Source organism: Amphiura filiformis, chromosome 10 (genome assembly GCF_039555335.1).
Source record: "Amphiura filiformis chromosome 10, Afil_fr2py, whole genome shotgun sequence".
Classification (NCBI taxonomy): Eukaryota; Metazoa; Echinodermata; class Ophiuroidea; order Amphilepidida; family Amphiuridae; genus Amphiura; species Amphiura filiformis.
In genome coordinates, this window is record NC_092637.1 from 53780434 (window position 1) to 53797201 (window position 16768).

At 40.3% G+C, this 16768-nt stretch overlaps 2 protein-coding genes across 4 annotated transcripts in view; one reads left to right on the forward strand and one right to left on the reverse strand.

Moving 5' to 3' along the window:
- The window catches only part of LOC140163030 (TAF5-like RNA polymerase II p300/CBP-associated factor-associated factor 65 kDa subunit 5L), a 37810-nt gene extending 29495 nt beyond the window's left edge, over positions 1-8315 (reverse strand). Inside the window, exon 1 of the mRNA XM_072186371.1 lies at positions 8196-8315. Coding sequence (XP_072042472.1) covers positions 8196-8288 — 93 coding nt within the window. The 5' untranslated portion in view covers positions 8289-8315. The remainder of the gene's footprint in view (positions 1-8195) is intronic.
- A 112-nt stretch (positions 8316-8427) lies between these two features.
- LOC140163029 (squalene synthase-like) overlaps positions 8428-16768 on the forward strand; it is a 119606-nt gene continuing 111265 nt past the window's right edge. For all 3 annotated transcript variants that reach the window (XM_072186370.1, XM_072186367.1, XM_072186368.1), the window contains exon 1: positions 8428-8676. The gene's annotated coding sequence lies outside the window, so the exon portion shown is untranslated. The remainder of the gene's footprint in view (positions 8677-16768) is intronic.

A 16768-nucleotide genomic window follows, 5' to 3' on the forward strand; every position in this document is an offset into this window, starting at 1 on the left:
CAGCACTGACAAGAACATTTAGTGGTAGTTCATTTTATCATTAAATAGGCCTAATTATACACTTGGCATAACGTCAGCCTTCTATTCTTCAAATTTTTTCACAGGAGGAAGATGGCGAATTTCATCATTCGATATCAGCAAAGTATCAGGCCCTTGCAACTCCTATACCAGCGCAATACAAAAAGATTTTTGTTAATTAACACTGGACATGCTGGATGTTTTTATAAAAATATTGTATGTGATGAAGAAGGGGGCTGGTGGTTTATTTGTGTAAAGGTCAAAATAGGATTCGGATAGGGTCAGGACTCTGTTTTGTCATCTTCCTTCTGTGGGTCTTTGAACCTGCTTATTGTCCGGTGTTTTTTTTTTTTTTTTTTTTTTTGTAATTTTGATTTTGAAATGGAGCCTTCATCTTTGGTTCGAGTTGTATTTTTTCCTGAATGTATTTTAATGCTTTCTCTCCCCCACCAGCTCTGAGTAGGCCTACTGATAAAATACAAAAAACTGAAAAGAAAGAAAGAAAAAAAGATGTGGACCCCTGTCAGTTCCCCGTGTATTATCAGAAAAATGCTGCTGCCACCAGATATAGGCTAAGTAAAACAGCGTGACACTATCAAGACTTATGTCGATATTATCAGGACAGAGATAAGCGTCTGACGTCATGATGATGACTTGCAAAACTCAAGCGGTAAACCGGCCATGATTTTAAGCTTATTGTTAATTTTGCACCTTCAAACATACAAACCATCTCAAAAGTTAGGTCTTTATAGTAGGAAACCTTTTTGGGCGAGGCACCATGTCAACAATGCCTAGAAAAGTTGCTTTTTGCCTTGTAAAAGTAATGTAATTTTTCGCACTTCCTGGTCAGCATGGAAGCAGATCGATTCGCCAAATCAATTCGTCCACAGTTGACTTGGCCATATGCCAATTCATGCATTTGGCCCCAAGCTAAGTCAGCCACAAACCAATTCGATATTGACCAAAAGGGATAAACGATTTAATATGTTAATGAATATTATGTGACCGTCCATCTCTAAACAGCTGTAAAGTCGGCTCATGGTCAATTTTGTTTTATTTCGTGTTTAGAAAATATATCATAAGCTTTAAAATGAAAAATCATTTGACTCCAAACGATATCCAGAAGTAAAAAAAAAGGGTTAAGTGCACAACGTACAAAAAAGTGACTATCTCATTAACCGATGATCCTACAGATATGGTCATTTTCACGGTAAAGGGTGTAACTTTGGATTTTTAACATTTTAATCCGTAGTGTTCTAATAAAGCCACAGAATTCCATGATTTTTGGCCACATAAGTCATCTAGTTAGCAGCTACCTTGGGTAGCATAATCAGCTTTGGGAGTTACTGCGTTCAGTTTTAGCAGGCTTAAATGTACTTAATATTGCCATTTTGAAAAACTATAAAAACAGTAACATTTTTGTAAAACCCTGTGTTTTCTTCAGTTAGTTCATGGATAATTTTTCTTATCCTGAAAGTACAGTCATATGTTCAGTAAACACCGCCACATTAGATTTAATTGTGAACAGCCCTGTATTTTTGAGGAGCGGACTTCGATATTTGTCGTTCGAGGCTTCATTTTCCGTTAACAATTGTTAACAAACTTTGTGGGTGTAGCTTTGGTTCATAATTCTTGGTTATTTCTTCACTTCTTCTTGATTCATAACAGTTGTTATCTTAACTTGAAATGGGTAACAAAAATTAGTCGATTTGCAAGCTTTTAAATTTTTTATAAAATCTTGACTTCAAAGAGCCGTTTTTCCGTTAACTTTTTGAAGCCTCCAAACAAACTGTTCAGCAAGCTTGTGCAAATATAAATAAAAGAGCTCATCCAATCTATTTATCAAAATGTAGCAAAGTAGATCCTCAAGTCACATGTTTTTAAATCGTGGAGATATATATCACCGTTTGAAAATGGGACCCAATACAAACTTTCCGTTAACAATTGAAGCCTCCGAAACAAATGAAGCCTCCGAAACAACAATAAGATTAATTATCATCTATGCATATCTAAATTGGTGTGTTTCATACTGATATCTGCATTGTAATTATTACTTGATATGTGCAGAATGTCATAAATTTAAAAAAAATTGACATTATGGTTAATGTTTGAAAAATATACTGATACCCAAAAAGCCTGTTTCGGAGGCTTCACATGCAAAAAACACCATACTTAACAAATGGGTGAAAAAATTAACATGTGATAAATCTACAATATCTGCCGCATAGAATCATTGATTCAATACACACAAGAAAATAACAGCTTAGATGATCCCAACACTGTTGTTTTCAAAAACTACTTCTGCAATGTTTAACAATTGTTAACATGAAGCCTCGAAACAAAAAAAAATGACCTGCTGTGATAATTTAATTTTTGTCACAACTGAAATTCAATACTTAGAAGCAAAGCATGAAAATTGGTAATTGTGATATTTTTTACCTATTTTTTATGTCAACTTGTAGTAGTTAGCCAAATATTTTACTTTTATGATCACCTGTGTTGTTAACTGAAGCCTCTGAAACACAAATCGCTTGAATTGCCAATTCTAAAAAATAACTCCAATTTCTGTGAAACTTGGCTGGGAGGTTCCTTTCATCAAGTAGTATTTGTACATGAAGTTAGACATTCAAATTATTTTAGGAACCCAATTAAAACTTAAAAAACATGTTTAAGGTTTGGAAATTTCCATTGTAAATGACACTTGATGTTAAAAATTTTCAAAACTGCAATTACAAACATAGCAAAACATGGTATAAAATTTAACTTGTATCTGTTGACTTACTTTGGAATGGGATTTCACATGTATTCCAGCTTTCATGTCATAATTTTCTGAGGTTATGTAAAATACATTTTTCTTAGATTTTAACCAAAATGTTATGGAAATGTCAAATTTTTTATTAGAAATCAAAAGGTTTAAGCCTTGAAACATTATTTTACTGGAATTTAAGTTGCTTCTATGCATGATTTCAGTAAACAGAAACATATTTAAGTGGTTTGAAATTTTGACCCTAAAAATCAAAAGTTACACCCTTTACTGTGAAAATGACCATATGCGACCACTGACTTTTTTTCCCTTATGACCAGAGGAAAAATTCGACATATGGCACGACTCTCTAGGATATTTGGTTAAAAAGATAGAGGGTTAAGTGCACAAAATTAAAAAAAAGTGACTAGGCCTATATCTCATTAACCAATGATCCTACAGATATCGACCACTGACTTTTTTGTTCCTTATGACCAAGGGAAAAGTTTGACATATCTCACGACTCTGTAGGAAATGATGTACATCATCATCATCATACATCATCATTTTATTTTCATTCAAATCAACATACAAAATATAAAGACACAACATTTGAATGAGGAGATGCTCAAAAGGCCCAAAGGCCTGAAGCGAGCACCCCCTTACACTGCCTTAAGTTACAACATACAATTACACAAAGTTAACAAATAAAAGAAAAAAGAAAGAGGAGAAGAACATGCAAAGAAAGACTCCAATATAAATATTTATAACATTTCATATAGATATTCCACAGTCCACACAAGAAATTGATAGTTGGAGTGGAGATGGGGGGGGGGATGGGTGAGGTCATTAAATAATCCCTAAATATTAGATGTAATTTTTTATTAGACTTTTCTTTATTTGTAACTTAAACTGGTTTACTGATTTTGCCATCTTTATATATTTATCAGTAATATTCCATTTCCTAGGACCGGAAGCCCGTGTTGTGAGGGCTGAAACTGCGTGACTACGTACAGATACGCCGCTGACATGTTTTGTTCTTTATGACCAGAGGAAAAGTTCGACATCGCACGACTCTTTAGGATATTTGGTTTAAAAGATAGAGGGTTATTGCACAAAGTACAACGAATTGGTTTGTGACCGAATGCAAGACATCAATTCATCTAAATTATACAGATTTGATGTAAAAACAACGGTTATGGAGAAAATCACGAAATAGTTAAATTTGGCCAACTTTTTTTGTACATCAATATACAGGGTTCGAATTGGCATGTGGGCGATTTGGTTTGGGGCTGAATTGACTAATAGTATCGATATCGATATTGATATTTTTACAGAGCACGTGATATTTCGATATGATGATTCGAATTGTCACGTGATCGTCAAACCTGTACTAAAGGTGTCAGTTCTGCAGGAACTGACACAAAAATATTTATAATACAGGGTGTTGACACTGTGTGCCAGTTTGAGGCTCTCCTTGCATCATGGCGGAACCGTGCAATATAGGCAAATAGAGGTGTTTGACAGTACATGTTGGGCGACATGCACTTTTCTGAAGTCGACTAGCTGGAAGCTTGAAAGTCGCGACTTAAGACTCAGTCGGCGACTTTGGCAGATCGTTTATTTTGGACATTGGACTGTTGTAAATACATCTGAAAACGATAAGGAACTTAGCAGTCACCAAACTTCTCTATAGAGTCCGAAGTTTACCGTTTTTAAAATCCATTTTCCGTGATGTAATCTGTGTTGTAAAATTTATGAGAAAACTCTATCTTTTGAGCAAGATTTACCAAATCTGGACAGTCTACATGTATAAAATTTTGCTGAAGTGTAATTTTAGCAACATTTTTGATGCAATCGCCTGTCAGTGTCATGCCTGTTGTGATCGGCTGTGTTTACTTTTGAACTTCCTTTGCTTTACACGGTGTCATGCTTTAGCAAATCCGACTAGATTTTGAATGCAATGGTCTCTAGCCTATTTATCAAATGCAGTAAACCTTTGACAAGCACATATTGTAAGCAAGGGTCGCATTTAAGGAGTTTGCGCATCCAGGGACTCCTTATTTTTTGATTTTGCCCATTTTGGACTCCTTAAATCTCAAGTTGAATGTGACCAAAGGGTCCGATAAAAACTGTATGGACTCCTTAATTTCACAATGAACGGAGGCATAATCCATAAATCATCAATTAAAAATAAAAAAATAAAAAGATCAGTAAATTTTTTGATTCACCATAGGCCAATAACACTAATAATTTCACAGAATATTTGACAAGTTCGGAAGTTTAGAATTTCGGACAGATGGACTCCTTAAATTCTCATCGGACCCCTTAAATGTTGGTTTTGCAGGTACCAAAGGGTCCAGAAAAATTAAATTGGACCCCTTGATTTTTTGTGCTCGCGCTACCCCTGATTGTAAGTATACATTGTGTATTTATCCTGTGTTGGACGCACTTGTCTCAGGCTGCTGAGGCGATCGGCTGTTGCCGAGTTGAAATTAATGAATGAACTGTGCGTTGTACGCGTTGTTAGCTCCGAATTTGCAACATCACGGTAGTCGCGCTCGTCAAAGGTTTGCTGCATTTGACTATAGAATGTGAAGCTATCCGGTGAGCGAATTCTTGGGCTAGTCATGGTTAGTACAAGGAACTTATACGATGTCCTCATTCACAAATTGATACTATCTGTCCATCGTATAAGACTGTTACCGCACGGTAGCTGGTTGAAGGAATATTACACAGTCAAGAATAGGCTCCATCATTTTTTTGTTCTGATCCCTCCCAGTCTCCCAAAACATCAAAACATCAAAAGCGTTGCACATTTACTTACTTAAGACTGTCCTTTTTCATATAACGCAGACAAAGTAGGACCAAGCTACCTAGAAATGGTCAAATTTTGGCAAGAAATATCTCTGTGTAATCCTATGTAAGTCCCATATCACATCGTTATCGGCGATCGTGATTTTTTTCTTCTGAAGTTTGGCTGGTACCCACTCTAGCGTCATGCACGTGACATGACACAGCTAAAATAATCGACCGGAAATCGGGGATCATTAAAACGTCAACAAATTTCAAAACACAGAAAGTAGTAAACGGTGAGCGGTCCGAATTTTGAGCCATACAAGTTTACGTGGTGAACTAAGTCATGCATGGTAGTAGTGCCGTACTATTACGCTGACTTTCGTATTCGGCGAGGAGGACGATTTCGACCTCCTGGTTTGTTTACAAACAGAGAGGTAGACAAAAAACCGCTCCGCTTGTCCAAACACTCAAGTATCAGAAGGATGGTCCACAATAGCGTGATTCACGTAACCTGAATAAGGATTAAAAAGCTGTCACGTAGAACCATGTGCTTCTATTGTTCAATTTGCCATCAAGATTTCATATGGAAACAGTTCAGACCCAGTACACGATCATGTCAGAAATTAATATTTTGTTCTGGGTCTGATTATTCGGACTAGCATGGTAGTAGACTTCTCGAGCAAATAAAGCGCGCTGATCTTCGTTGAATTTTCCCCACCTTCTGTGTGAGTTCCTTTGTACTATAGGGATATTCCAATATTTCAGTGTTGCCCACATCACCATTTCTCCTGATGGTGTCTTGAAGCTACTCCAGTCATTAAAAACAAACAAAGCCACTGGACCTGATGCTCTACCTGCCCGTATACTGAAAGACCTTGCGGTGGAAATCTCTCCTATATTGGCCGCCATATTCCAACAGTCCTTGGATACAGGTGTCACCCCATCTGACTGGAGACTAGCCAACATTTCTCCAATTTACAAGAAGGGAGATCGAACCACACCATCCAACTATCGCCCGGTATCCATAACCTCAATCTGCAGCAAGCTTCTAGAGCATATAGTTTTCAGCCATGTAATGGATCATTATGACCACAACAACATTCTATCAGATGCCCAACATGGCTTCAGACCCGGCCGATCATGCGAGTCCCAGCTAATTATCACCACTCAGGACCTTGCAAGCTCCTTGAACAACTGTGAGCAGGTCGACGCTGTAGTACTCGACTTTTCTAAAGCATTTGACCGGGTCCCTCACCAACGACTGCTGCTGAAGCTCCACCACCACGGTGTTCGAGGCTCCTTACTCTGTGGATGGAAAATTTTCTTACATGCCGGTCCCAGCGAGTTGTAGTGGATGGAAAGTCATCTGAATGGGTCCCTGTGACCTCTGGAGTCCCACAAGGCACCGTCCTGGGCCCACTGCTCTTCATTTCTTTCATCAATGACCTACCAGAAGGGATTACATCTAAGCTACGTCTTTTCGCAGACGATTGTCTGGTGTATAGAACAATCTCAAATACAGATGACACTGCTGCCCTTCAAGAGGACTTGACCCTGCTCCACCAATGGTCTACACGTTGGCTAATGAAGTTCAACACCGATAAGTGTCATACCCTAAGATTTACCCTCCGTCGCAACATCATCAGCGCTGATTACCATCTAGGAGGAAGTACACTATCTGCAGTCACGGAGTACCCATATTTAGGTGTAACTCTGTCCACCAACCTGTCCTGGAAGTCGCACATCAACGGCATTACTACTCGGGCCAACAGGATACTAGGTCTCATCCAGCGGAACCTAAGAGGCAGCTCCCAGAAGCTAAAACAGCAAGCTTACGTCTCCTTAGTACGACCTCACTTGGAGTATTGCTGCAATGTTTGGAATCCTTACATCAAGAAAGAAACCACCTCAATTGAAAACATCCAGCGCCGTGCAGCGAGATTTGTACTGAGCAACTACCAGCAAAGGGACAGTGTAACATCAATGATCAGCAAACTAAAATGGGACTCCCTTGAGAGAAGAAGACAAATCTCCAGCCTACTTCTAATGTACAGGATTCAAAACCAGCAGATTGCCATCAACGCACAGCACTTCCTGACCCCGATGCCACCTAGCAGCACAAGATCCTACCACCCAGGAAGATACCAGATCATTCCAGCTCGCATCCTTCTCTACAACAACTCCTACTTTCCTAGGACAGTCATCTGGTGGAACGCCCTCCCAGTGGATGTGATAGCCTCACCTACCTTTGAGGCTTTCAAGGGAGCTGTTACATCTGGCCCGTAATTGGTGGCCCATGTTTTTACTTGCACCCTGTAAATACGCACCATCACGTCTGGCACCGCACATACGCATCCGCATCCATTGGCATCACATCCAGACTTATGGACTCTGCCAATTACCGAAGTAGAAGTAGAAGTAGAAGTATAAGTGCAGTATATGCAGCTTATTTTGTATCTTTCGTGTATGCCCCAAGTTTCTACGCACAAATCCAAATGTCATGTGTGCCGAATTCATCAGGTTTCAGCCAATTCGGTTCATCATCGCTCTCGAAAAAGTGCTCTAAAAAGTCTCTAATCCCATTCATTTCATCAATATTCCTTACTACATTTGAAATAACAACTTGATAACTTACAATATAGTTTCGTCTCTTCAAATACTGCAGAACTGCAGCCTGAATCTGCTCACTATTCACTCGCTTCATTGTGACATTTTTCTCTAAATCCATTCACAATATAAATGACCTCTGGCAGCCGGAAGTAAATAAATAGTAAACAAATTGATAGCCTCATTGCCTGTGCGCGATTCACAAGTTCACACGTATGAAGCCCTACTGTGGAACTTTGGTTGATATTTTTAGTATCTAAGTGACCCCATGTGCTGATATCGGATCAGATCATCAGACCACATTTTCATTCATGTGTTATTGATCTGGCGGTATTGATTTTTTGTCAACAATGAAAAAGAAACAAACTTGATCAAAAGGCTGCAAAGTGTGTGCTGAGTCTGCTGACTTCTGAGAAACTACAGTGTACTTCCAATGCTGTCATGCTGATGGTTGTACCTGTGCATGGCTGCATGGTGGTTGATCTTGGTCTGGACAATTTAAAATTGAGGTAAGCTTACTTTTTGTACCCATGTACATGTATGTGTTTAAACTTTAAACATCAAATGTCATGATATTAAATAGTGATAGGCAAATTTGTGTTTTTTGTGAAAACTTGGCAAACTTGGCAAATTGGCAAGTTTTTGGCAAACTTGGCAAATTTGTTTTTAAACATCATTGATTGACATTAATTGTCAATTTGTCACATTGACATTGCTGCAATATTTTGGTTGTTTTTAGATTACTTTAAGGGCTGTAGCAATAATTATGAGCCCGGGGGGGGTAAAATTTCCAAACGGCTTGCCAAAATTGCTTGCCCCCCTCTCGGCCGCCTCATCGCCAAAAATCGCTATGCCCCCCCTCTCGCCCGCCAAAAATTAGGTATGCTAGGTGAATTCAAATTTGCCATCAAACTGCATCATTTTACATATCAAAATAAAGCCCTTGAGTAAAGAAAGCCAAAACTGAAAACATTTTTGTCATAGCACTTTCTGTAACAAAGTTACATCTTGTCAAAGATTGACTTTCATCAAAAAGATTCTGCTAGCAAAATTCCCCAAAACGGCATTTAGGGGTGTTTCTAGATCTTAGTCTCATGGCGATAGCAGCTTTTTTAATGGAACTGCTATCAAAATCCTCTAAAATTCCATGTGCGACTTGATTATCACCATAAAAATCATATATTTGGGTCAAGTGAAGTATAGAAAACATATTTATGTAGGTTTCCTTCACCGACCTATTCTCGAAAAAAAATTCAAATTTCTATGTAAATATGCATTGTGTTTGGGCCCCGGTCTCGGCGAATTTCGCTGACTAGTAAATGTGTTAACTAAGGTTTGCCTGGGATACCTACAAAAATGATAAAATCACTTCCCCCCCCTGCCAAAAAATCTGCCAAATTTTTGGGATCCCAATTTGCAAACCTTAAATAATGGTCTACATGTTGCGAGCGCAGCGAGCATGAAAATTTGCATTTTTAAAAGCGTTTCCATAATATGGTTTTCCTAAGGCAGCCTAAGCCTTTTTAGAGCGTTTTTTGTCTCGCCTGAACTTTGTTCAGGATGGGACTTAGTAATCACTATTTCTGTCTGTCCGGGCGTGTGTGTGTGTGGCTGTATGTGTGTCCGTCCGGAGCTGTATCTGGGGAACCGTAAGACTTACGGCGACGCTTACTTGGTGGGAGGAAGGGTATCCAAGTTTGCTCCGAATCAGTATGTTTTCGGTGAAAAATATGCAAATTAACATAGCTAATTTGCATAATTTATCGAAAATCAGCGCAAATTGATAGCGGAGTTTGTGGACAGACTATCTCAAGATCCGTCGGGCGATGGTAACGAAACCTGGTGGCAGCTATGATACACATCTGCTGATCGCCTGATTAGTTTTTGGGGGAAAAGTGTGCGCATTTAGTTGTTAATTTGCATAATTTATGCGAACGATTCTACAAATATGGTTGGAAATCTGACGAAATCCGCCTTGTGGAGCTGTATCTGGGGATTCGTAAGATCCCTAAGCCCTATGATGATGAAACGTGGTAGGGGTAGTATGACCAGAGGATCTCAACCCGATTTGATTTTCAGCGCAAAATATGGTAATTAAGTACCTAATTTGCATAATTTATGCATAAAATGCAAAAACCTATTTTCTCGGAGACTAGGGGTCGCACATTCTTCAAACTTGGTGGGTGGGTGCATCTTCACCCCAGACAGAACAAGTTTGTATTGGTTAGTGCGTCAAGGTCACCCAAGGTCATCCAGGGGTCATCTGAGGTCAAATGACTAAAAACTGTTGTATGGGCACGAAACTTGGTGGGTACTGTTATGGTATCGAGTACGATGTTTATGATATCGCCCATGCCTATATTGTATATTCATGTAAGGTCAGAGTTCACGTAATAAAAGGTCTCTTCACGTTACCACAACATGGAGGCAAGCGGTGGTTAATTTTCCTCGAAAAAAGCAGCAAATTTTTGAGGAAATTTCGGTATTTAGCAGCACAAAATGCCGGACGCGAATGAAGCTGGCGATGGGGCAGCTGCCGGTGATGCAGTGAAGATGATCGGTGGTGTCAAACCGCCAGCGCAGCCCACTATTTCCAACGGGATCATAGACGATTGAAACTGTGGAAGCAAGCTTGGGACAATTATGTTATCGCTCGCGACTAAACAAACAGCCAGCGGACTATCAAACAGCCATGTTTCTAAATGTAATTGGTCCACAAGGGCTTAAGATCTATAATAGCTTTGAACTTAAGGAAAATTCTAGGATCTGGCAAGCATCCTTCAGCATTTCCATGCATACGCCATCGGCGAAGTGAATGAAACCTATGAGCGTTATATTTTCAATCAGCGTGTGCAGAAAGCTGATGAAAATTTTGAGACATATTTAGCTTCCTTACAAGTTTTGGCCAAGACTTGTAGTTTTGAACCTCTTACAGATTCGCTAATACGCGACAGAATTGTGTTAGGAATCCTGAAGGATGATGCCAGGAAATTATTATTGCAAGAACGCGGTCTCACCCTGGCCAAAGCCATTAGCATTTGCAAATCGTGTGAAGCAGCAGAAACTCAAGCAAAAGCTTTTAAAGAATCCGTAGCACCCACAGCCATCAACAAAGTTGCCAGAAATTTCAGAAAATCTTCTGGCACAAAGCCAAAACCTAGAAATCAAGCAACAGCTAAAAGGCTAGGCCCAGAGCGAGACACTGCTGGTATTATGTAACAAACACATTAGAGATAAAAGTGTGTGCCCCGCCCTTGGTAAAACATGTAAAAAGTGTGGCTTAAAAGATCACTTTGCCAAAATGTGCAAACAAGCCTTGGATAAGCCCTATGCAGCAGGTACTACTAGTAAGAAAAAAGTAAATGCAATTCACGAGAATAGTTATGAATATGATAGTGATTCTAGTAGTACAGAATACATCTCCATGGTTAATGTACATGTAAATAGTGTCAAATCTAACATGGATCTGGCTGACATGTTAATTAATGACAAAACCACAGTCGCATTCCAGTTAGATAATGGTGCGGAGTGCAATATCCTCCCACGACAGCATATTGACAATGAAACAGCGCAAATGATTGTCAATCAAGAGACTACGCTACGCATGTGGAATAAGACCACGCTGACCGCAACAGGCAAATGCAGACTAAAATTACGCAATCCAAAAAAACCAACGCAAATACTTTGTAGAGTTTAAGGTGGTTGACACACCTGGGCTGCAGCCATTGCTCGGGCGCGTATCGTGTCAACAAATGGGTTTGATAACTGTGAACCATGATCAGTTTGACAGTACAGTCTCAGCAGTACAAGCACCGGTACTGAAACCTGAAGACAATTATGCAAGCGCTTTGATGGTCAGCTTGGTAGTATTCCCGGTGAAGTGCATCTCGAGACTGATGCCAGCGTGAGAGTCGCCTATTTTGCCGCCTCGTCGCCATCGCACGCAATGAAAGCAAGAGTTAAGAAAGAACTTAATGATCTCGTGGAAAAGCAAGTAATCGCGCCAGTTCCGCCTGAAGAGCCACCACAGTGGGTTAGTCAGCTTGTAGTTGCGGAAAAGAAGAATGGTAGCTTACGCGTGTGCATTGACCCGCGACCCCTGAATGAAGCACTTAAACGTGTGCACTACCAGCTACCTACGCTGGATGATATACTCCCTGACCTAGCACAAGCAAAACTTTTCTCCAAGCTGGATCTCAGCAACGCATTCTGGCAGTTAAGTTTGGATGACGAGTCGTCACTGTTGACATGCTTCAACACACCCTTCGGCAGGTATAGATGGAGCCGTCTCCCATTTGGTCTCTGCATATCATCAGAAATCTTTCAAAGTCGCCTACATGCTGCACTGGAAGGATTACCCGTGTAATCTGTGTGGCAGATGACATTGTCGATATGGTACAGGTGACGATGATGTAACCGCACTCAAGAACCACGATGCAAATCTTAAGAGCCTTCTGGAACGCTGCACAGCGCTAGACATCAAGATGAACAAAAGCAAGTCAGTGTTCAGAACCACAGACATTCCATTTCTGGGACATAGAGTGACAAACCACGGACTGCGAGCTGACCCAGATAAAGTTGAAGCAGTCCTGAACATGCCGACACCCACAGACGCACAGGGTGTGCAGCGCTTAGTTGGATTTGTCAACTATTTGAGCAGATATTTACCAAGTCTGTCAGACACGCTGGAGCCAATACGCCAACTAGCTAGACCTGATGTCCCATGGCACTGGACACACGCACAGCAGGAAGCACTGGATCGCGTAAAGACTCTTGTAACTGCTGCACCAGTGTTAGCCTATTATGACCCAGCCAAAGAACTAACAATTCAGTGTGACGCGAGCGGCAAAGGCCTCGGGCCGCATTGCTGCAAAACGAACGCCCCCATAGCGCACGCCAGCCGCGCAATTACGGACACTGAATCCAGATATGCCTCCATCGAGAAGGAAATGCTAGCCGTCGTTTTCTCTCTCGAACACTTTCACCAGTATACTTTTGGTCGCCATACCAGAGTCATCAGTGACCATAAGCCTTTGGAAGTCATCGTCAAAAAGCCCCTCGTAAAAGCCCCCAAGAGACTACAGGGCATGATGCTTCGCTTACAGAAATATGACTTTGACATTACCCACCAAGCAGGCAAATTCATGTACCTCGCTGACACTCTCTCCAGAGCGCTCATCAGCAACACACCCCAAGATAGCCACGACTTGAAGAAGTGAATGTCGTAAGCTACTTGCCGATACGCGAGGATCGTCTTGAGCAAATCCGCAAAGAAACGGAACAAGATGAGTCGCTGCAACTCCTCAAAGAAACAATCATGAACGGATGGCCAGAGAACCGCGAGACTTCAATGCCAGAACAATTGACACCATACTTCAGCTTCAGAGAAGAGCTTGTTGTGCAAGATGGATTGGTGTTTAAGGGAAACAGAGTGGTCATTCCACAGAAACTACGGAGTGACATGAAGCTGAAACTACACTCTTCGCATCTGGGTGTTGACGGTTGTTCGCGTCGCAAGACGCCGAATGTATCTTCTGGCCGGGAATGTCTAGCGAAATCAAGCAGTACATCGCAACTTGCGATATTTGTCGCACTTATGAGAGCAGCCAGCAGAAAGAGACTCTCATGAATCATGAAACACCATCCAGACCATGGGAACGTGTTGGTACTGATCTGTTTTCATGGAATGGAAATGACTTTCTGGGAACTGTGGACTACTATAGCAATTTCTGGGAAATAGACCCTCTAACTGACACCTCAAGTAGCACAGTAGTCAAGAAACTCAAAGGGCATTTTGCCAGATATGGATGCCCAACTCAAGTGGTCAGTGACAATGGCCCGCAGTACACAGCAGAAACTTTCAGGAAGTTCGCACACGATTGGGACTTTGAACATTTAACATCTTCCCCAGGCAACAGCCAAGCCAATGGCAAAGCCGAATCCGCTGTCAAGACAGCGGCGAATCCTGACCAAGTCTGCAAAAGCAGGAACAGACCAGTATCTTGCTCTCCTTGATCACCAAACACGCCTTCGCAAGGTCTTACAACAAGCCCCGCACAACGCCTGATGAGCCGACGTACGCGAACGCTGCTGCCAACATCTGCCAATCTCCTACAGCCAAGAGTTGTGAATGAGAAAGACAATATCAAGAAAAAACAAGACAAACAAGCTGAACATTTCAATAAATCAGCAAAGGATTTGAAACCCTTGGCAACAGGTGACGTTGTCCGTATGAAGCCATTAGTACGCTGCAACAGAACCTGGGAGAAAGCAGTTGTCTCTGAACGCCTGGACGAAAGATCATACCTAGTGGAAACAGAGAAAGGGAGCTACAGGCGCAATAGAGTGCATCTTCGCAAAACGCAAGAAAATCCGCCTCTAGTCATACCCAAACTGCCACTGAAAAAGAAAAAGACTGATAACGATCACAAAACAACAAAGACAACGACAGACAACACGTTGAAAACGACAGCGAAAGACGACACGTCGAAAACGCATACACAAACAGCGAAAGACGACACGTCGAAAACGCAGACACAAACAGCGAAAGACCACACGTCGAAAACGCAGACACAAACAGCGAAAGACGACACGTCGAAAACGCATACACAAACAGCGAAAGACGACACGTCAAAAACGCACACAGCAAAGGACAATTACTGCACAAGGGCAGGCCGCAAGTTGCGGCCACCGGAACATCTTAAAGACTATGTACAATAAGAGAATAACTGCATGTAGTCAATGAAAGCACATTGACATTTTAAACATTTATGTTTCTAGCACAAATCAAAACAAGAAGTTTTGAGAGTTGTTAAAAGTGTATCCAAATTCCAAAACAAGAAGTTTTGAAAGTTGTTCAAGTGTATCCAAATTCCAAAACAAGAAGTTTTGAAAGTTGTTCAAGTGTATCCAAATTCCAAAACAAGAAGTTTTGAAAGTTGTTCAAGTGTATCCAAATTCCAAAACAAGAAGTTTTGAGAGTTGTTAAAGTGTATCCAAATTCCAAAACAAGAAGTTTTGAAAGTTGTTAAAATGTATCCAAAACAAGAAGCATTGAGATACATTCTGCCAAGGACTATTTGACTTTACTTAAAAGAAAGCTAAAATTTTGCATAAAATCATGCAAGTGAAATTTTGTTTCTGGCAAAAGTTTCAAGTGTTATTGCCAGTCTCACCCAAAAGAAAGTGAGCACTTTTTTTATCATTTTTTTGAGAAAAAAGGGATGTTATGGTATCGAGTACGATGTTTATGATATCGCCCATGCCTATATTGTATATTCATGTAAGGTCAGAGTTCACGTAATAAAAGGTCTCTTCACGTTACCACAACAGGTACGGTCAACATAATGTGGTGGGGGTAGTATGACAAGAGGATGCACACTAGTACCCCCCCCCCCCTCCATGTGGCCCCTCCCACACACTCAAAGTTGGGGGGTCAAAATTTAATGAAATATTGTTTTTATATTGCGCATTACATATCAATTTCGGTCATGTAGGCCAAGTTATTAGGCCAAAAAAAGACTTTGAAGAATGTCTCTCGTGTACAAAAGTATAGGAAACTGAACAATTAAAACCACCTTTTTAGGGTGAAGGAAGCATTTTTTCAAAAAAATGTCTGAAACAGTTTTTTTATGTCAAAAATGGTCTGTCCAGTTGGAGGGCCATTCAACTTTGACGCGCTATTATTAAACTGTACGCTATGAATACGCACACAACGAAAATTCAAATTTGCTTGGTCTGGGTTGCAGTTTTAAAAGCTTCCAAAATTCTATCTACAACTCCTAATAGCTATATATTTTATAAATAACTATAAGAAAGGCTTTCAACATTCCATATATGTTCACAAAAATACCGTAGCTTTGCAAGGAATATGATATGGGCACATAAACACAAATTTTTGTCATGAATTGAGATAAAAGAGTAACAAAAACTACTATATTTTAAAACTGGTGCGAGTTCATAAATCAGGAATTTGCATATGATTAGAAACATGGTTTATTATCCTCATACTAAAAAATCAAGATTTTTGGTTGGTTAAGACAAAAACCTGCCGGGATGAAAAGGGTATTTTACAAGACGGAAAAATACCAGTATTCAGTAGGCCATGCGACAACAACATTGAGAAAGTTCATGCGAGCAGTGTTAAACTGCGCTGCAGATTTCACTGAACGCAGATGAATGGCGCTTAGGCGCTAACAAAGTCGCTGCGTGTACTCGCTTCATGGTGTCAAGTCACGCTGGTATTGTTATGAAGTTGTTTACTTAATTTTCCTGCATGGGCCGAATCTGGGTAACCAATTTAGACCATTATAACAACTTAAATTTTTAAGTTCAATATTTGGGACAAAGACTAATCGATAGATAAAGGTTGACATTACTTGTCTGGCTAAAAATTAGAATGATTAAAGCGTTAAGACAGAAAATATCCGGGTTAGAAGTCCTTAGCAACGAAAATAAATATGAAGATAAAGCAAACGCAAAAATCACGAATTCTAACAACAAAAGTAGACAAAATGGGAATCAAGTAGAGAATTGTGAAGATATTTTCATACAAGCTTATTTGTTAATTGCCCAAGATGATTGGCTACACATAATACGATA